General features: G+C 44.2%; 1 protein-coding gene across 1 annotated transcript in view; it reads left to right on the forward strand.

Annotated features, from left to right (window-relative positions):
- The window catches only part of AKT3 (AKT serine/threonine kinase 3), a 740,092-nt gene that overhangs the window by 689,869 nt on the left and 29,091 nt on the right, over positions 1-21,132 (forward strand). Inside the window, exons 12-13 of the mRNA XM_085611402.1 lie at positions 4,770-4,857; positions 12,444-12,546. Of these exons, the coding sequence (XP_085467528.1) occupies positions 4,770-4,857; positions 12,444-12,546 (191 nt within the window). The remainder of the gene's footprint in view (positions 1-4,769; positions 4,858-12,443; positions 12,547-21,132) is intronic.

Here is a 21,132-nt window from a genome sequence, read left to right on the forward strand (position 1 = left end):
GAAAGGGAGGCAGAGACATCGAGGAGCTATTCCTGACAAGAATACCAGGAGCAGTCTATCCCCTTCTTCAGATCTCTTATGTACTTGACCTGGAAGGTGGCCATCCTGGCGTCAATTTTTTGAGGTAGCTCCACTTTGCTGTCCAGGGATGGACTATGACTCTCCGCCTGGAGGCGGTTGCGTATCTTTTTATCTAGGGGCTTACTAAGTCACCCTGCCACGTAAGCATCTACTTTCTCGACATGTCTAAACTTGTGGCAGTGGTACCCTTCTCTGATAGTCGTTGTCCGTGTGTGTGGCTATCTCATTATCCCCATCGGAGGCCATGGGAGAGTTGCCCTCATCCATGGGGTACAGGGATGGGGAGAGAAATTCTAGGCAGGTGCCCTTCTGAGGTCCCTGAATCGGGTATGGCTGGAGGTTCCAACCCTAGGGGGGGGTGGGTGTGTCTGATAAAGGCTCTCTTGAGTCTGTCAAAAGCGTCCAGGTCAACCCCAGGGTTGTGTGCGCACTTTCATGTGCTCTCTGCGGGGGTATCGGGTAGCCCTAGAGGTATTGGGACAAAGAGTCCAGAAAGGTCTTCCCTCAGCGGGATGGGTTTAAAGTATTTCTCTGCCATCTACTGGAGCTTCTGCCTTAAGGGCACCACTCCATCAGATACAGCCCTGTAGATGGATGCGTCCATCACTTCACAAAAGTTCTCATCAATGGGGACGTAAGTAATGCTCTCCTCCTCTAGGTATATTGCTGAAGAGTCCTGCACTATGAAGGGTAATATTTTCCTCTGCCACAATGTGAAGTTATTGTATACCATATGTGTACACTTAGTCGATTGCATCAACAAATTATATATTTATCCCCAAAAAAGGAGGGGTAATATTCCAGCTGGGTTGGCTAAAGTAAGTATTAACTGGCAGCATACATGGCCAACGGACGAACTATAGCACAGTGGACACCCAAACGCCCACTGGTTTTAAGTGGCTGTAAGTAACTCACAGCAAATCACCAGCCTGGATCAGTGTCCCTATAGGCCTAGGCAGCGTCGGCTTTGCTGTATAAGCCAATCGTGCAGATGCCTGTGGGGAGTTCTGACTCCATGCAGTTGGGGCTACTGTTTTCTATTAACTGCATTCCCATAGGCTGTGGCACTTCCGGACACGCTGCTCTGGTTTTGACAGCTACGAGCTAGCTCCGGCACAAGGAGGCAAGATTTGAGCTGAGAACCTTCAATTCCTTGGTATGCAGCAATCTCTAGCGACTGTCAGATCGAAAAGGCACTAAGGCCAGTCCACTTATCTGTAGGCTGCTGGAGTAGCGAAGAAAGAGGATATAGGAGCGGCTTCACACAAGGATAAAGGAAAATGCGGTTTGCTGATTGGATTGACTCAGCATTATTTTCTTTCCCAGTGGTTCATGGGAGATGCAGCTTGGTTATGATGTTCTAATAAGGCTGCTGTCATAAAAGTGACAAAAGAAATGTGTAATCCTGGCCTCCAGTCCTGACATAGATTTCCTGTGACATTTACACTCATTTAGATTTCTAATCCCAGTAATGAAATGAAATGACATTTATAGAGCGCGATGGCTACCCTGAGGCCTCCCAGCGCTACGGACGACACAGCAGAGGACTGCGCAGTTAAAATTACATACAGTACCTAAAAAGCCAAGTTTTTAAAAGCTTTCGTAAGGCCATTAGGTTGGACTCTTTCCGAAGGGGAACTGGAAGAGCATTCCAGAGGATAGCAGCGTTATAGGAGAAAGCCCGTCCGCCACATCTGACTCTCTTTATTCTGGGGGGTAAGGAGAGAAAGGCGGCTGTTGAACGGAGGTCTCTCCTAGGTTGGTAGGGGGTGATCAGGGATTGGATGACAGCTGGGCTGTTCTTCCAAAAGGCTTTGTGGGCCAAGCACATGGCTTTAAACTGAGTCCTTTCCCAGATCGGCAGCCAATGAAGGGACTCTCAGGCTGGCTTTGCAGACTACAGGCGAGGGATCTGTAGAAGCAGGCGAGCAGCGCAATTTTGGATTATCTGGAGCTTATTGATGGTGTACTGTGGAGCTCCCAGATATAGAACATTCCCATAGTCCAGGCAGGAAAGGATAAGGGCCTGGCCCATGAATCTTCTAGCTTGAAATGGGAGGAGGGGGAGGATCTTGCGAAGCATCCTAAGCAAGCCGAAACAGGTGGCTGAGAGTTTCATTGCTTGATGACTAAAGGTGAGTGAATGGTCGAGCCAGATGCCAAGGCTCTTAATCTGGTCTTTGGGAACTGGAGCAGGCCCAAGACAGTTGGGCCAAAGCAAAGCAGAGTCAAAGGAGGGGGAGTTGCCCAGGAGCATAAGCTCCGTTTTGTCCCCATTGAGTTTGAGGCATGAGAATTCCATCCATCTGGCAACCTCCTCTAGGCAACAGACTAGGGTGCTAGATGACCTCCCGGGGTGGGTTAGAGCCACCACGAGCTGCGTGTCATCTGTGTAGGTGATGATTTTTATGCCAAATGGATGGACAATCTCCGCCAGGGGTCTCATGCATAAATTAAATAGAGTGGGGACAAAGGAGGAGCCCTGTGGGAACAAACACCTGAGCGGCAACTGATTGGAGACTACATCTCCTTCGAAGACCTTTAATGAGCACCCACTCAGAAAAGACTGCAGCCAGGTTAACGCAATGCCGGCCCCTCCCAGAGTTTTGAGTCTGAGGATCAGAGTATTATGATTGACAGTGTCGAAAGCGGCACTGAGGTCGAGGAGGATGATTGCTGCAGTACCCCCTTGATCCAAAATCCTCCTTGCTTCCTCAGTTGCTGCGAGGAGGGCGGTCTCAGTCCCAAATTGGGGACGAAAACCAGTCTGGGAGGGATGGAGTCGATCATTTGGTTCCAGAAAACTCACAATAATGGTATTTGTGTTTCTCAAGGATTTTACTTACCCAGGGAAGGAGAGAAATGGGGCGATAGATGGCAAAGTCATCTTGATTGAGATTGGGTCTCTTTAGAAGGGCTTTGACCATGGCGCATTTCCAGGCTGGGGGAACAGTACCAGATGAGATAGAGGAGTTCACAAGATCAAGGATAGCAGAACAAATGATATCCGTGGCTAGTGTGAGGATATGGGGGGGGGCAGAGTCTGTAGGAGAGCCAGATTTAAGTTTATTAATGATTAGGCTCAGCGAAACAGAGTTTAGAGGGGGAAATTGATCTAGTAAGATTTGGGAATGATAATGTAATTCTGGCATGGGTAACATACTATGATGATTCTGTGGGATCGGAAAAGAAGTATAGATCTTTTGTGTTTTCTGTAGAAAGAATTCTGCCAGGTTATTGCAGCGAACATGAGCGTCGTCCGTTGAAGGCTGTTTCGAGGGTAGTTTGGTGAGGGTCTTAGCAATACGAAAGATTTCTTTGGGTGAGTTTGCAGATAAATTAATCTTATTTTCATAAAAAGCAGCTTGAGCAGCTCTGATTTCACGTTTCTAGGACGCAGTGGATTCTCTATATTCCAATTTGCTACGGTCTGAATAGTCCCATCTCCATCTCCTTTCAAGCATTCTGCAGGATTGTTTTCGCTCTCTTAGCTTGGGGGAGAACCAGGGAGCGATATTCTTCCTACTGATTTTCCGGGTGAGTTTCTTGGGGAGTACTACATCCAGTGAGTCTCGGATCCATAGTGGCACGCCCTCTGCGCGAGAAGTAAGGCATGCCAGTTAAATAGTCTGGGAGAGCTAGAGTGCTAAACAATGGCACCGCCCATAACAGCCCCCAGCTGCCTTGTATTGGGAGTCAGGAGCGCCGGTACCCTTCACAACAAGCGGGGAAACCCCGTGGTGGACTGGGATGCAGGCGCCAAACCCCGAGAAGGAGCGAGTGCAAGTGCAATTGCGGAATACAGGTAAAAGGTGACTTAGTGTCAGTAATACAAACTAAAAGTAAACAAGCTAAAACAGTCTAAAATCCAATTTTTTTTTAAAGCGCGAGCTAATTTCAGTGGATCAGCTTAGTAATCAAGTGAAAAGACTTTTTTAGCAGGAGTAGCTGGCATGAGTCTGCGCGCATCCGTATAATTTATTTAATCTTATTTTTTTTATTTCAAATTTTTGGCCGCTTTCCATAATTCTATTTCAGCAGTGCATTTTTCTACCAAATTAAATGCGCCAAATATTTAATTCCTCTGTAAATGCCTGAGCAATGCCTGTTGTCTCGTTTGTTTTCTAGGGCTGGGAGAGAGTGTGGAACGTCACTCCTAGAACCTTTGAGTTCAGTTTTTTTAACTTCTGAAATTTCACAGTTTATAAAGGCGAAAATACAAATGTAAGAAATGTTTTGTCGGAGAACCCCTCACAACGTCCCAAATTGTAAAAGATGTGTAGTTTTCACAGTTTCGTGGCAGGTTAATTCTGCACACCCCTGCTTATTCACTATATACTTCGCTCTTATTTCACTTCGCAGCTTTTAAGACTGAAATATTTATTTTTGTGTCTTGTCTGCTTAATTTAAAAAATGCTCACATGAAGTAAACGGTGCTGTAATGAAGTCAAAACAGCTCAAGTTGGACAAAGTGCCTGAGGCTTCCCAAAGCAATCAGTCTGATATAGCTTATTTTGCCCTAATTCATCTTTGTTTCCAAAAGCCCCTACTTTATTTTCCTCTTTATGTTCATTGCTTAAATATGGCGAGGAGCAGTGAGGTGCACTTGGAAAACATGTGGCAAGACATGAAGGGCCATTGAAGGCTGCTATTTGTTTAAATGAAAGTGGTTTGTCTTATTTTTCCAGGCTTGGTGGTGGCCCAGAAGATGCAAAGGAAATCATGCGGCACAGCTTCTTTGTCGGCGTAGATTGGCAAGATGTGTATGATAAAAAGGTAGGTGCTTCGAGGATTCTAATTAACTTAAGCCTCGTCCTGAGTCAGTTGCTGTTTGCCTAGCTTGGAAATGCTGATTTAAAAGGTTAGATTAGTACATTTAGATTACGTCACATCCTGGTCTGTGTACTCTGTTCACATATTTGCAAAGGGCATTTTATAGCGGTACATGAGCTGTCACAGAACCATTGTATTTTAAAACAGCCCTCTTGTGACATATCCTTTATAGGAGTTTATTGTCCGATATCCTTGATTAAAATGTATATATATATTGACATAACCAATAGGTGTGGCCTTTACTGACAGCTTTTTGGGCTTTGCAAATGCCCGTTTCGTTTTTTATGGTTTTTGAAAAACTTTATTTCTGGGTATGATGCCAGGCCCTCGTCAGTCTTAAAAAAAAAAAATATATAATAATTGTCTAAAAACTAAAAAAAATGTTGGTCTCAGTAAGCACCCATTGCCATAGTAGTCTCAGCACTTAGGGGAACTACTTTGTGTGCGAAAGTGCTCCTTGTGAAAAGGCTGAATGCTGTCACTGACAGTCAATGGCAGAGGTGAGATGACCATTTGCCCATACCGTATGCTGTAGCGAGCAGGTGAAAAATGTGAAGAACACAGACCAATGGACGAAGATGGCTGACCGAAAGTCCATATCAAAAGTATATTATATTACATACATTTTTAGCAAAATCAAAAGGTCTTGGCTGGCACTAGAACAAAAAAAAACTATTGAATGAAACATCGGCTGTTCAGGAGCAGGATTTTTTCTAAGAGGTTAGTGGGAAGCACAGTCCTAACTGCTAAGGGCTTTGCACCTGTCACGATAGCCCTTCTGTTGACGTTTGCACATGTTGCCATTCAAATATTTTGAAAGACCTGCACCTCAATGTGTATCTTTTTTTCCTCACAGGATGTCAATCATAATGATGCCCAAGATTTTCTTTTCGTTTTACAGCTTTCCCAAATGGGAAAAAATGACAAAAATGTGTTTTACCAAACAACAACAAAAAGATGGGGAAAAAAGCGTAGTACATCTTCCCAGAACAGCACGAGTTGTAATATATCGTTTTCCCTATTAAGTTATTACTTTCATTTTGTGATGGTTCTTAATTTCTTCTCATTAAAATGGGTAAGGTAACATTCTGAATTCAAGTGGCAATATTTTGTGTAGCTGGCCGAACATTTTCTTACCCACTATCCCATAAAATAAACACAGTGCTGAAGATAGTTAAAACATTTGTGAGAAATCTGTTAAACATATCCACCTGTAACTTTATATCATTAATGTGTTTATATATTGAATCGTTTAGTTCACTTGAGTCTTGGGATTATTCACAATGTTCATAGTTTTATCAAGAATCCTGGTATCGACTGACAGAAAATAGCCAAAGGCACACCAAAAATAGATCAGGTTCTCCCATTTGTGTTTTTTATTGTTTGCCCTCCATCTTTATTTGGCGGAGGAAAACAATACCATCAAAAAAAGGGAGGGGGGGGGGACCTGAGAGCCAGTTAATGGTCCAGTGTCCATGCACCCAAAATTACACAAAACAAAAATAAAAGGACACTGTTCCAACAGTAGGGTGCAGACAGACACCCATGTGCTTAAAGATAAAAAGGGGAAAGATTCTATATTAAATGGACCCACCAAATGAGGGAAAGAACGTTTCTTGCCTCTTGTTGCCCTCACACACCCCAAGAGGTGTCATGCTTCATCATCGGGCAGTTGCTCCTCGTTGGGCCGGCGCTGCAATCCCCAACGGGTCCCCCGAAGGGTCACTTTGGCGGAGAACTTTTGAGACATGCCGGATGGTGCATGTGGGTCCAAAATGAGGGTAGCAATGTGCGTGCATCGCAGCTGCATATCTGGCTAGCGGCGGGACGCGATAGGTGCACAGGCTTTGGCACTTGTTACATTTTAGCCCAGCATGGTGCAGGCGTCTTACCACTCACAGTCATTGGAGCGAGTGCAGTTTATTTGGGAGGTTTTGATCAGGAGCAGTACAATGGCCCGCCCTGACATGTACTATGGGTTTTGATCAGGAGCAGTACAATGGCCCGCCCTGACATGTACTATGGGTATTTATCTATTTTTTAATATTTCCTCACGTGCACTTCACTATACTTTTTAATCCTGGTCCTGAAGAAGTGCCAACGATCGTTTATGGCAACAGAGGCGTGAAACATGTTGACCATTTCTATGATACCGAGGCACAAATGTGCCCCTTGGGATTATACTCTATTTATGAGCTTTTATTCTGACAAGGGTGATGCTATACATTATAACTTTTTTAGGCTACCCTTGGTCAGTTTTAAATCACGATGCACGCACTTTGCTACCCTCATTTTGGACCCACATACCCACATGCACCATCCGGCATGTCTCAAAAGATCTCCGCCAAAGTGACCCTTCGGGGGACCCGTTGGGGATTGCAACGCCGGCCCAACGAGGAGCAACTGCCCGATGATGAAGCATGACACCTCTTGGGGTGTGTGAGGGCAACAAGAGGCAAGACACGTTCTTTCCCTCATTTGGCCGGTCCATTTAATCTAGAATCTTTCCCCTGTTTATCTTTAAGCACATGGGTGTCTGTCTGCACCATACTGTTGGAACAGTGTCCTTTTATTTTTGTTTTGGAGGAAAACAATGACAAGGCTGGTTACTGAAGCAAGACCTAATTTTTTTAACAAGTTCAGTGATAGACTACAATCGTAGGGCAATTAAAAAAAAAAGACAAACTTTTTTTTTTACAATATTTGCATACAGTCATGCCTCCAAACTCAGATGCCAATCAAGTCGCAACAAGGAATTTTATACACTTAAACATTTCTGCACTACTGGAGTAAACAAAGCCAGATAATAAATACCAGAACCACACTTATGTAAGTTGTTTTCTGTCAAACAAGGCCTCTTTCCAAGAGCCACACATAATTGCCTGGTTATTATCATTGCCCTCCCCACACCCACCATAGTTTACAATAGCAGGTCCGCTTCATCCATTCCCGTATTTTTCTATGTGATGTATTCGGAATCCTATGGTGCATTCTTTGGTGTATGTTGTCCACCGATTACAAGTGGGACACTAAGAAATTAGGAATTTCCGAAGGAGTGGCTAATTGTACCCTCAATTCCCCTGGTTCTGCTTCATGTGCCTCCAAAATTTCACTTGGAGACTCCACCTGCTTTTAGCATTTGGAGTTGCCATGTGAAATACCCTCACTTTCTGGAGATAATGTCAATCTCGTAATCCTGGTTTGGCCAGTAACTCGAGGTGCCCATGATGTTCTTGCTTTTTGTGTGCGTGTGTTGTTTTCGTCACAGCACTCTGTTAAACCCAGGGACACATAATATTTTTTACAAGTAGAACAGCAGGGTCATGACCCATCGAAACGCCCTATTTAGGCAATGCAATCTCCTTAGACTCCACTAGATCAAAATTGTCACACCCAAACTTCCAGTAACCTGAATGCCACCACTTTGTAAATGTTATATTTAAGACAATATCACCTAATTTTAAACATAACCATACTTTCTAAAACAATCCCTTCCCTTCGCCTACCATCTCACGGAACATGTAATCCTAAACCTACATTGTACCCAGAAATAGCACTAAGCCTAACCCGAAGTATTATCTTCACCCTAACACGAATGTTAACTCTAAACTAAATTTAGATTACTCCATACACAGAACTGAAGTCTAAAGCTCACTGGAGGTTTGTATCCCTTCCTGGATCACCAGTCCAGGTATCGCTATAATTTAACTTTTTCATGCCCAGACTGAAACAATTTTTAAACACTAGTTTCTCACACTAGTGAATTGATTTACACCACGTTAAGCAGCGCCCTTCCTTCAGTAAAGTTTTACTTGCATGCCAAATTTGGTGTAATTCCGTTGAGCCCTATACTTTTGTTTCAAGGAGGAAATAATCCTATGAGAATTAAAATGAGAAATGTCACTTTTTAACCTCCTTTTTGGGCCCCCATTTGACAGATGAGCAAGAAACTTTCCATGCCAATTTGACATTGGACGTAAGTTTTTATTGGAAATGTTTGTTCTGGGTCGCAGAAAAAAAGAAACCAAAATGGTGATTCACATTTTTTTTTTTTTTTTTTAATGAATATGGCCTTGGGTGGGCCGGGAATCAATTTCTTGTATTATTTGGAGAGGAGGGCATGCATGGGCCCCCTTCCCCGAGTCGATTACAGCCGCGGGGATCTCATCCCCCAGGGCCCAGGATAAACATTAAAGGGTGGGGTGCACAGCTTCCCTCTCAGAGCCTCTTAAGGCAGGCTCCACTGTGGTGTCCCTTGGTGCCCCCTTCAGGAAACCTATACTGCGTGCTGGAGCGCGGGCAGGGAAACTTGCCTACTCCGACCCCGGCGGGAGCTGCACAAATCCTCCCTGCAAGTGGGAGCTGACATTTGTTTGGCAGCCGGTGCCCTTGTGTGCATTGAAACTCCGATTTCTCCCGCCCGGCGGGAGCATGCAGAATCACCTGTGTGGAGTCCCCAGGGCTTCTAAAGGGTGAGGGAGCCCCCCCCCCCCCACCTCTGTTTACAAAAAAAAAGGTAGTCCAACACTTTCTGTGCTCATGATCCTTTAACATCATGAGGGTCTGTGTCTTCTTGCTCACAGTGTGCGCTGCATCGGAAAAGAACCCAGAATACGTACATGGTGTGGCCAATACCTTCATAAACTCCTTGGGTTGACTGGTATTCTTTGTCAACGAGATCTGCAGATTTTTATTTTGTGTCCAGGTTGCTGCCAAAAGCTATAATCACTTTCCCTTCGTCCCCCCACCTTTCGTTACATATGGCAACATTGTAAAAAATCATCTTGAAATCTTATGGTTGGCAAATCAAACTAGCATGTAAAACATACTGAATAAGCTGTTGCGAAAGGGAGGAACAGATGGAGTTGGCAAATGAGTTGTGTGTCTTAGGTCAGAGACGTTGGGCGGGTAGACAGGAGGAGTGTCACCGTGAGAATGACCTTTCAGGTCAGAGACCTCCTTGAAGCATGTTCTGAATGCTGGCTTCATGGATGCGGCAGTGTTTTGAAAGTGCCGACCATATGGCCAGAACTGCGAGAATTCAGGTTTGCACATCAGTCTTTGCCAAGCTTCTTGGACCCCCTACACTTTGCGTCCTCACCTCCTCCTTTTCCACTCCGTGTTCCCCATGTTCACACGCATGTTTTTTAATGATAAGAATATGAGAAACAGCATGCTGAGATTGGCTGCAAATTATTAAAAAAAATCTCTAGCTATGTTGGGAGTTGTTCCCTCTCGCTGATTGGTCTCCCGTGAGGTATTGCCAGACACGGAGGGCAGACCTCCAGTGTAAACCAAGTGGATTGCTATGGCAACTCGCTGGAAATTGGGAATAAATGCAAATGCTTACTATCTGCAACCATCTTTCAGCCTTTTCTGTTAATTTGTTTGACGTGATCACTTGCAAAGTAAACAATAAAATTGTGCCCTGGGCACATCTGTTCCCTCCACTGTACTCTACTGCTACGTGTCAGGCCTTCTTCCAAAGGTAGGGCACGGTTGTGGTAGCTTCCATGACCTGAGAGGGTCATCATACGCTCTTCACTTGGGAACTGTTCAGCTACAATCAGGAACTTGTTTTAGCACCATGCGTCATTCATTTGCAAACTCATGGCTGCCTGGCAGCTAGAAATCATCCTCACTGACCTGACTGTGCTGGAAAATGGGTCATATGGCTAGTGTGGGGCAAATGTTCATCAAAGTTTAGCGGAAGGGTTGGTTCGAACACATTTAATGCACTGCAGTTGTATGTATATTTTCCCCATAGACTACACTTTAAAAAGTACATTGTTGTTACATTCCATTCTAATGTAACACAGACGAATGTATGTCGATACTTCGCATACCATTACTTCGCATGCTTTTAGTGCGATGTTTTTACTTAGCATACACCATTACTTCGCAAGTTTTAACTGCGCATGCATTTATAACGCAAATGGTTATAAATGTACTATGGTTTATGCTAATGAAAAACATCGCACTAAAATCATGCTTACACTACACTACCTTACACTACTTAAACACCACTACACTACCCTAATACACTACCCCCTACACAACCTTCCCCTTGCCTGGACCCTGCACTCCATGACCCCCCCCCCCCCCGACACTACCCTAAAACACTACCCTACACTACACAAACACCACATCGCTACCCTAAACCCTGAAACACTCCCCCTAGCACAACCCTGCCCCTACCCCCAAGCCAGTCCCTACACTAAAACACTACCCTACACTACACAAACGCCACAACACTACCCTAAAACACTACCCTAACACCACACCACTACCCTAAAACATAATACACTACCCCCTACACAACCTTCCCCCTGCCTGGACCCTACACTCTAACACTACACTTCACAGCCCCCCCCCCCGACACTACCCTAAACCCTAAAACACTACCCTACTCCACACAAACACCACAACACTCCCCTAAAACACTACCCCCAGCACAACCCTGCCCCTACCCCAAGTCCTGTCCCTGCTCCCAAACACTACCCTGCACAACCCCCGACACTACCCTAAACCAACATACACTACTCTACACTACAAAAACACAACTACACTACCCTAAAACCAAAAAGACTACCACCTGCACGACCCTCCCCCTACCCTTAACCCTTAAATACTACAGAGCTCCTCCCACCTCTCCCTCCTCGGTTCCTTTCTTCTCCTTCAGCCGTGGTTCCTCTTCTCCAGGCTTCCAGCGTCAGTTGTGCACGTCGTTGTGTGGAAACGGAAGCGCGTCTGTTTCCACACAACGATGTTGATAGCCTTTGCTTCGCAAGCGCTACAAAGTAAACGTAGTAAAGGCTACGCGTTGTAACATTGCATGCGTTGTAACACTTGCAAAGTAATGGTACGCAGACTAACATCCGCCTACTAATGGCTGTTTACCAACACAGACACTAATCTCCTAATTTTAGTTTACACAAAAACATTATTATTCTTTCACTTTGAGAAAATTACGTACTTGATAAAAGGCAACATGTTTTCAGATTCAAACTGTGCGTTTATGTCATTTTTTTTGGTTTATGGCCTTGTCTTTCCTGAAGAATCCGATAATTAGTCACGTTTATGCCCAAATGTTGAATTTTTACCGGTGATGGGTGCACTTCTATGTTTCGGGGGTAGTAGGTGATGTGCAGTGAGTTGACCTTTTCAAACCAGGAAACAGAGCAGCGGCGTGACCCAGCGGGCAGGGAGTGCCGCGCGTAGCCAATTGATAATTGAAGCCGTCCAATGAGGCGGCGTCTTTTCACAACTGGGCGGGGGCCCTGTGCCTATTTAAGCAGCACTCAGCAACAGGCGTCTCCAGAGGGAGAAAACAAAGGACAATTGTGTTCCTTGTTCCGCGGCTCTGTAATGTGACAAGTTCATGAAGACGATCTTTCATTTAATAATTAGAGCAGCATCTGGAGCTCGAACATGGCGGTAATTACCGCTGCTCTAGATGGGAGGCTTGTCTGCTGTGTATGTGTCTTCATGCATGTTAAAAAGCCCTTTATGTTCGCTTCCTTTCGCAGCTCGTTCCTCCCTTTAAACCTCAAGTATCGTCAGAGACGGATACCAGATATTTTGATGAAGAATTCACAGCTCAGACGATTACAATAACCCCACCTGAAAAATGTAAGTACAAAGTGCACTGAGGCTAGAAAGCACTTACATGTGAATTGTAGCCAAAACTTTGACCTGTGAAAAGAGAAGGCTTTCACAAGAAGAGGGATGTTTATTGGCAGAGAAGTGAATTGAGGATCTGAAAACTGCAATCTGGGGAAAGGGTGCAGGAATTGGGAAGGTGGTGAACACCGAAAAAGTCACAATTATGAAGTATTCACTTACATTGCCACTGGTTTTTCTCCCTAATTTTAACATCAACATTTAATGACAAAAAAACATGGAGGTAAGCAGGCAAATCAGGTCCGAAAAACACCGAAATGCCCTACATACTAAGGGGATGTGTGTAACGTGATGTTCCTATAAAGAAAATATTTTCCTGGTGAAGACAAAAACGTTTGTGCTAATTCAGATTTTTGCCAACCTCATTCTTGAGGATTACCTGCCTTGCTGACAGTCGACAGGAGGGCACCAGCAGTACCCATAAAAAACTATGACTCTGGTAGATTTCCATGACTAAGCGTGCGGATTATCGTGAATCGCAGTAGATTTGAAAACGCACTTGAACCGTAGGAGAAAACAGAATATGTTGATTTCCAGCTTCTAAAAGTAGCCTTATGATTCAGTCATAGACTGTTAGTAAAAAAAAAAGCCATTACTGAATTAATTAGATAGTTTGGTGTTTGCGGCCTCTGTGGGACTTCTCCACTATTAGAAGCTATTACCAAGTAGGCAATCCGTGTCCTGCATTTGACTGCATAATTAAAATGCTTCTGGCTAATCACTAATTCACTCACTTATTTTTACGTTTTCTATACTTCCTAGCTCACTCTTAAATTACATCAGCCCGTGACTTCAGGTTTTAGCTGACCTGTACGACTTTCCTGTCTGCAACAAACGGTTGAGAAGCTGTGACCCGTCTTTCTTGCATCCACACATCTTTAAATCCTGTGCGTACTTTTCCAGTTCAGCTCTAAAATCATGTTGGCCACAGTCTGCCTCAGCCTTGCTCCTACTCGTCTCTTACCATTCCCAGCGCAGCTACAAGGGGACTGGGCTGCAGCAGTGCTGATGTGGTGACCGTTCAAACAGGTGTGCAACTGATACATGCCACAAATGACACTGAGCCCTGGTGAACGACCCTTATGTCTCTAAGGTTGGTTTGGGGGTAGGAGACCATTCACTGTTGAGGACTGTTTTTCTAAAAGAAAATTGGGCTACATAGAGACCTTTACTGTACAGCTTTCCAAAGACAAGAACTACGTAGACACAGGTTTTACAAGAAGTTAGCAGCACCTTACTGGGCATGCAGTTTGACATGTCAGTTGCCAAATTTATTTAGTATATTTTATGACCTTTTCCGTGAAATAATTCCTAACACCCCTGCCATGTAATGTCTTGCGGTGTTACAGAGGGAACAGGGTGAAAGGCACATGTCACTTCCAGGAGCCCAGGGATTTTGGCGATTTGACATCACCTGTTGTACAGGCTTAGGCCTCGGAGTACTTATTTATTACCAGAACAGTCATAAAAAGCTGAACTTTTAGAATCCGAAATGCCTTTGAAAGTCCTGTATTAATAACTATATTTTTCAAAGCCCAGCTCAGAGTAAATGATTTCATGACTTCAGTGCAGTTGTTTGAAAACACTAGCTTGCCATGTTCGGTGAATACCTATTTTACCCATTTAGTTCTCTTCTACTTTTGTTATCTGCTCTGCTCCGTGTCACTCCTCCTCCTGACCTCTGGCTTCACTTTGTTTGCTTGCCTAGGGCCTCCCTCTGTGCCGCACAGTGTTGTAGTCTTGGTGCATGGACCGGTGGCAGGATGGTTAGATGCGGTAGCCTGGGGTATGTCAGACAGGAGAAGAGGTATTTGCAGCCTGTTCCGGGCATGGACAGGGGACAAGGCCAAGTGACCTTGGCTGGTACTGGCATTGCAGGGCTTCTTGCTCTGCTCCTCATACCTGCAGAACTTGCCTCCTACGTACTTTGATTGTTGCTTCAAAGCCTGCCTGTCCAGCTCACAGGCGTGGCTCCTCCTAAAGGGCAGAGGAGCGTCGCCCCGCCTGCTGCAAGCACAGCAGGCAAACACAAATAAATAAAATGGCATGTCTATGCCAATTCATTTTGCCACCGGCTTGCACTGTGCAGCGCAAGGGTGGGGGCGGGGCTCAATCATGCGATTGCAGGAAGACTGCTGCCCCTGCCAGTGCGCATGTCAGATTTGCCGGCTGTCTACAGTCATCCTATCTGACATGCGTACTGTAGACCCAGCAATCCAAGGGCTGTGAAACAGCTTGAGGACTGCTGGCACAGGCCCCCAGCCTCAAAATGAGCTCTGGGTTAGCCTGCTCTAACCAATACTGGAGCTGCTTACATGCTGAAAACAGCATGAGAGCAGCTTCAGGATTGGTTGGATTTCTGTTCCACGAGCTCATGGACACGAGGATCACCGGCAGAGAAATGCCGCACTGGTTGGGATCAGCCGCCACATTTGTGATGAGTTGTGCGCCATCATGCCCCACAATATTTTGTTACTACAAGTCACCACTGCCAGCTCAGTGAATACACTCTGACCCTGGGCAGTGCTGGCTTGTTACCTTTACTAAGACAAGAACATGTATCACCTGGTTGCTGTCAAATCTATCACATTTATGTTATGTATCTATAATTTACATTTCCTCTTTACCTGGCCACTCGTAACAAATGTTTTCTCTTTTTTGCAGCTTTTGTTCCTAACTCGAATGACTCTTCTTCTCTTTTTCGCTCTACCTTCATTCTAATAAAAATTAATCTCCTTTACTGGCCTTACACATTTCATCATAAACTCTTTTATCTCGTTTTTCATTTTTTTTTCTCCTTATTGATGCACTGTTTTCCTCTCTTTGATAGTTTGGTTGAAGGCACATTGTAAATTATGTTCACCCTTTTATCTCACTTTTTTAGAGCAAGGTCTCACTTTCCCACTGCCTTTCTTCTTCTACAACTGCCTTAATCCTCTATAGGCTTCTGACCATCCACTGTATCTTCCAACTCATGGCTAAACACTGAAGCCTCTTCATTCATACATACATCATTTTGCTGTCATCCAAAGCCTCTCTTCTTACTCCGGAAGCTCGTCGCCTGACCTGTAAATCTTGCATGGTCTACCAATTATTTCTTAAGATTCCCTGTTTATCTCTGAAGACCCCCTGCTCTCGTTGGAAGTACCTCTGGTCATTTCATAGGCTCTGTCTGCCCTCTGTAGTGTCCAAGATTCCTCCCTTTAATCCTTCCGGAATACCCACCAGTTTCACCTGCATTGCATCTCGAGGTCCAACTTTACATCTAAGCTTCCTGATTTACAAAAGTGTCTGTCTTGTTATTTTTTTGTTTACCTTCTGTTCCTCCGTTTTGTCTTATCCCACATATTTGGCTCTTGCATATACTAGCATTTTATCCAGAACTGACTGCTGTAATGGAAGTCACAGAAGTAGACAACGGAGCAGATTGTTAGGCTCTAGTTGGTGCGGAATGCAGTTGCTGGTCTATTGTATGACCCATATTCTAAGGACACTGAAAAAATTGTTTCCTGTATAGAAACAGAATGGTACTGAGTTCCTTTTACAGAAACCGGGCTCTTGCCCAAGATTCTCTTGTTTCTTGTAAGAAAGATACCCCATCGATCTGATTAAGTGACATTGCCGGCACACATGTCCACCACAAACCCGTTTCTTATTCCACAGGTCGCATCATTCGCCCGGTCATTTGGAGCACCTAATCAATATTCACTGATGCTTTTAAGCCTGAAGCCGCATTCCTGTATCCAAAACAGGTCAAATGAAAGCGCCCAATATCAAAAGAAATTCAGCCATCCATCCCACATCTAACGCCACTCCCTCCCTCTGTCCAATCCATGCAGTAGTTGAAATATCTACAGACATAACATGGGCTATCTCTTTGTATTCTTGTTTCAATAATCTTAAGTGTTAAAAGTCTCAGTGGCTGAGAGGCAACAGGCACATTCTCACTGTAAACAACCGTACGTTACTGACTTCCAGCAATAGGCCTAACATTTCTCATTAGTATGTTTCCAAGTCACTTCAGTTCCATAGGAAAAGTATGACTATTTCCCAAAATTGGGATAGGGTAGTGGGGTTGTTGGGTAGTGAATAAAAGCCAGGGTTTGAAGACATCAGGGGAGGCCCTCCACATACCGATGCTGTAAAGGTAACTCCTATATAGCTTCCCCACCTTTTGGCACACATAATATGACTAACTATCGTAATTGGGCAGTAAGCCAGCTCATATAGTCTCCTGCAACATAACGTCTGCTACAGCCACCCTTGAGGCAAGGGTCCCTTCAATCCTGCCAAGAAAGATCTTGCTGCTTCTGGATCAGATAACATGAAGGTCTTGGTTCCTCGGGTGAACTGCAACCTACCTGGCATCCCCATATATACCGTAACTCTCTCTGGATTACTTTCATGTGACACCTCCTGTCTTGCTTCCACCATGTCTGCAGATAGGTGAAACTGCTGTTATTTGTATTTGATCCCTTGATTCATAGAAGCTGCCAGTTTCAAAATAGGTTCACACATTTCTGAGTCACTCAGCCTCACTATAATTGTACCACCAACTGTAGAGTACACAATCTTGAAAGTCCCGAATGGTAAATGATGAGTGTTCCTCATCCCTGGTGGGCTGCATAGTCTGTAGGTTTTAATTGCTTCAGAAAAGAAGGTCTCGTAAGCTGTATCGCATCTTGTTCAGCAGGAAAGGGTACTCTAAAACATGTACCTTGGCTGCTGTGCTACCATTCTAAAGCATTTCCGCTCTCCCTTCTGGCATCAAAATGGCCTTCACCATTTCCTTCTTGTATGCAAATAAAAAAGTGTGTTTATTGCACTTCATCAGTTTGTGTAGTGTGGTCTGATCTCTACAAGCACCTCAATGCATTAACACTGATGCCTTCAGAGGTCATTTTCTAGGGGATTTTCTTCTGCAGAGCTTCCCCCCTTCCAAGCGAGCTGCAGCAGACTTTGTTCCCAGCTAACCAGCCCACACCATCAAAAAGCATGGAAGGTACCTCAGTTGCCAACTTTTGTGGCAGCAGCCAGCTACCCATGGCGGATCTAGGTGCACCTCAGACCTTTGATCCCCGGACACTGCAGTCCTCCGTAGTGCTGCAACCGCCATCTTGGATACACCCCTAGGAGGGGAGCATCTTCCACCGTGGCTTCTGCTCCGTCTACCAGGAGTCCATTGAGTCAGGGCTGACTCTGCAGCCCCAACACCGATTGCAGGAACTGGTCAACGAATCCCATGGACCACCAGATCCTGAGCGTGGGCCTCGCTGAACGGGAAACGAGGCAGATGCGAGAATGTGTGGCCACTCAGCACCCCGCTCGTCTCCCCATGCCTTTGTATTCTTAGCACAAGCCATTACTTATTCAAGGGGGGGAGGGGGATTATTGACTCTCAACTGTGACCTGCAAGCCACAGCACAAGTGCAGTTTATATTTCAGATATTTGATGCAGTGCAATAGTTCACCTGGAAAGGGCAACCTGGCACTTAAATGGAGGAAAATTAAACAGTAACAAAAGTTATTGATCAAACAGATCGGTTTTAACATAACATAACTTGTACTTGTAAATCGCAAGTTCACCCAAGGGTATCTTGGCTCTGAATAAGTGGTGCGTGTTACCCAACATAGTGGTGCTCATTTTATAGACCTCAGATGGATGAAAGGCTGAGTGGACCCGCCGGGATTTGAACATGTGACCATGAGGTCGAACCCAGGCCCCTACAGTGGATGCATTAGTCCACTGAACCACCAGTTATCACTGTCCTCATAAATCGTGGGAAACACTCTAAACAATGCCCATCATATAGACCTACCACCCTAATGAATAAATAAACAAAACATCTTGTCAAAGTTCTGGCCTGCTGACTTTTTTCTCATGCGCTCTTTGGTTCAGAGAGACCAAAGCAGTTTTATGCAGGTAGATCTAACCTTAGACACATTCGCAATGCATTCGCTCTAGCATCAGAATCTTTGAGGACCCCTCGGTCCATCCTATGAAAAAGTGTGCCTTGGTCATCTGGGATTATCTGTTTACATTTCTTTTTAGATTAGGCTTTGGCCCCCCCTCTGTCAACCATAAATGTGCTTGGAATGTGAGTGGAGTGGTGTCAAGTGCATTTTCAATTGAGCAGGCAGGAATATAGGAGCTCTCCAACCCAGGTTATGGACAGAAGACTGAGGTTTCTGCAGGTCAAAATAATTAGATGATTGTGTGTTACTATATGCCGATAAACATTTGGTTTTCCGTGGTTGTCCATGTATTTTGGGCCACAAAGGGAAATCCCTGATGAATTTGGTCAAGTTTCAGGTCTAAGGGGTGAACAGATCCAAATCTGTTATTTATACAGTCCAGGGATCCCCGCAAGAGACAATACGACCGACGCATAGAACTAGAAGGTTTTACTTGTGTGAGGATCCAAGTCGTGGATTCTCCAGTGTGATGCTGGTTCAAGAACATCCCACCTCTTATTGAGTTACCACATAGGGACCTCTCTCCGTGGTATCACCTTAGTGTATCACTCTTAGAGACTGTCACAATTACAAATTATCTCCTTACCAAATACGCCATACACTTACCAGAACTGCTTGTTCCGCATGCCATCTTACTTTTCTAGAGGATTACCTTTTATTCTTAGGAGCTTTCTTCGGGAGTGAAAGACCCCATGTATTGTCTTGGCTGAGAGTTTCAAATCCACCCTATGACTTCAGCCACGAAATGACAGATATATATCCTACTGACCTCTCATCTGTTTGTTATAAAAGAATGGCTTTTCTTTTTTTTTTAAGAGAGCCATCGTATGCTACAGAACTTTGGGCATTTGGTGATTTCTCATCCTTATATTATATTTATGGGATGAGGGGTCTTATGTCATACCCATCCCCTGCTACCAGAGTGGTTATTGAAGTCTGACGAGCATTCCAAGGTGCAATCAAATGGGGCTATAACCTGAATCGTTTCACCATTTACAAGTGCAACAGTTTCTGTACATGGAAAACTCGGATGAAAGTGCAAGCTTTAATCCTCTATGAGTTAGCCTTAACATCTGGGATCTTGAGTGCAAACAAGATCTTTTTACTTTTTAAGTCCTTAGTCGTTAACTCAAAGAGACGTCCCAGCCCATTATGAGGCATATATGAATGAGTTCATAGAGAAAAACTGGAGGGACGCCTTCATTTCAACCAGACAGATGGCCAGCTCCATCCACTATTTTCCAATTCAGCTTAAATAGCTACATAGCATATATTACAATCAGGAGAGGTTGTGGAGAATGGGTAGGCAGTTATTCCCTTTATGCTTGCAATGCCACTTCGCAATGGCTTCTTTTTCCATAAGACCTGGTCCTATCCAGATAATGAAGTATTTAAGTCCCTTGTCATGGATTGGTGCCCTCTCTCAGGTTAGCCTTGCTAACTATAGTGGGTGACCTAGATAGAAATCGCTGCACTAAAGCCTTAATGCCATCAACCCTCCCCCTGATCGGCCACGGTTAGAGAGAGACCCATCTGAGGCATAGAGCTGTCTCTAAAACTGTAATATAAAAGTTGATATTCCCTTTGGTATTCCACCTAATCAGATATTCCTCTCCAGTCACTTCCACACTCAACACATTTCATATATACCACCTGTTCATAGTAGTAGTGCCACAATCAATCAAATAGTGTAAAAATATAATGCTTAATAAAAATATGGCAATATTAATCGACCACAATATTAAAAATCAATTAGTGCATAAAAAGCATTTCATAAATGTAGAGATTTCATAGTATAGTCAAATTATCTTGCAGAAGACCCAAAGGGTCCAATCAGAGAATCAACCTATATCACACAAAAAACATGTAAATCACAACAAAGAGAAGGCGAAATGAAGGGAGAAAAGGGGAAAAAGAACAAGAGAGACAAAACTCATATGACAGTACACTTTTTTAGCCGTAAACGAATCCATAGGTACAATCATAACCGGCATCTGATTAGTGCAAATTTCTTTTCTCAATTATTCCACAATGTTCAATGGATTTAGTCTCTCCAATGTGTCGACGCATTTCGGTGGTATTGCAGAAATATCGACCACCCTTGTCAAGACCAAACTTGTATCTCTCTTTCTAAACCGTTGTCAGTGAAGCCGATTGGACTCTGGTCCATCCTAATAGTATATGGGTTGTAAACTCTTTGTCATAAATAGGCCATTAGCCGGGTTCTAGTGATTCTTTTGCATAGTTGAGAGAACCAATATATTATTATCTCTTTCTTTTATCATCTATCCTGGTAGGTACACTTCTCACTATTGTTGACCGAATTTTCATCCTTAGTATCATTAATTTAGACGACGTTCCGCCAACCTCAGTGGGTCAGTATTCTGAACGTTAGTTTTTTATTGCGGCATCCGTGTGGCTTGCCTTTTCATTAATCCTCGGGAACTATGGTAAGATTGATTTTATCTGGAATAGCCAGGCGATACGGAGCAGTGTGAGCCAGATTCCACTTTTCAGCTCTAAGATCCGTAAGTATTTTTTCAGTTTTTTTGTTTACTC

The sequence above is a fragment of the Triturus cristatus genome, chromosome 6 (genome assembly GCF_964204655.1).
Source record: "Triturus cristatus chromosome 6, aTriCri1.1, whole genome shotgun sequence".
In the NCBI taxonomy this organism is placed as follows: domain Eukaryota; kingdom Metazoa; phylum Chordata; class Amphibia; order Caudata; family Salamandridae; genus Triturus; species Triturus cristatus.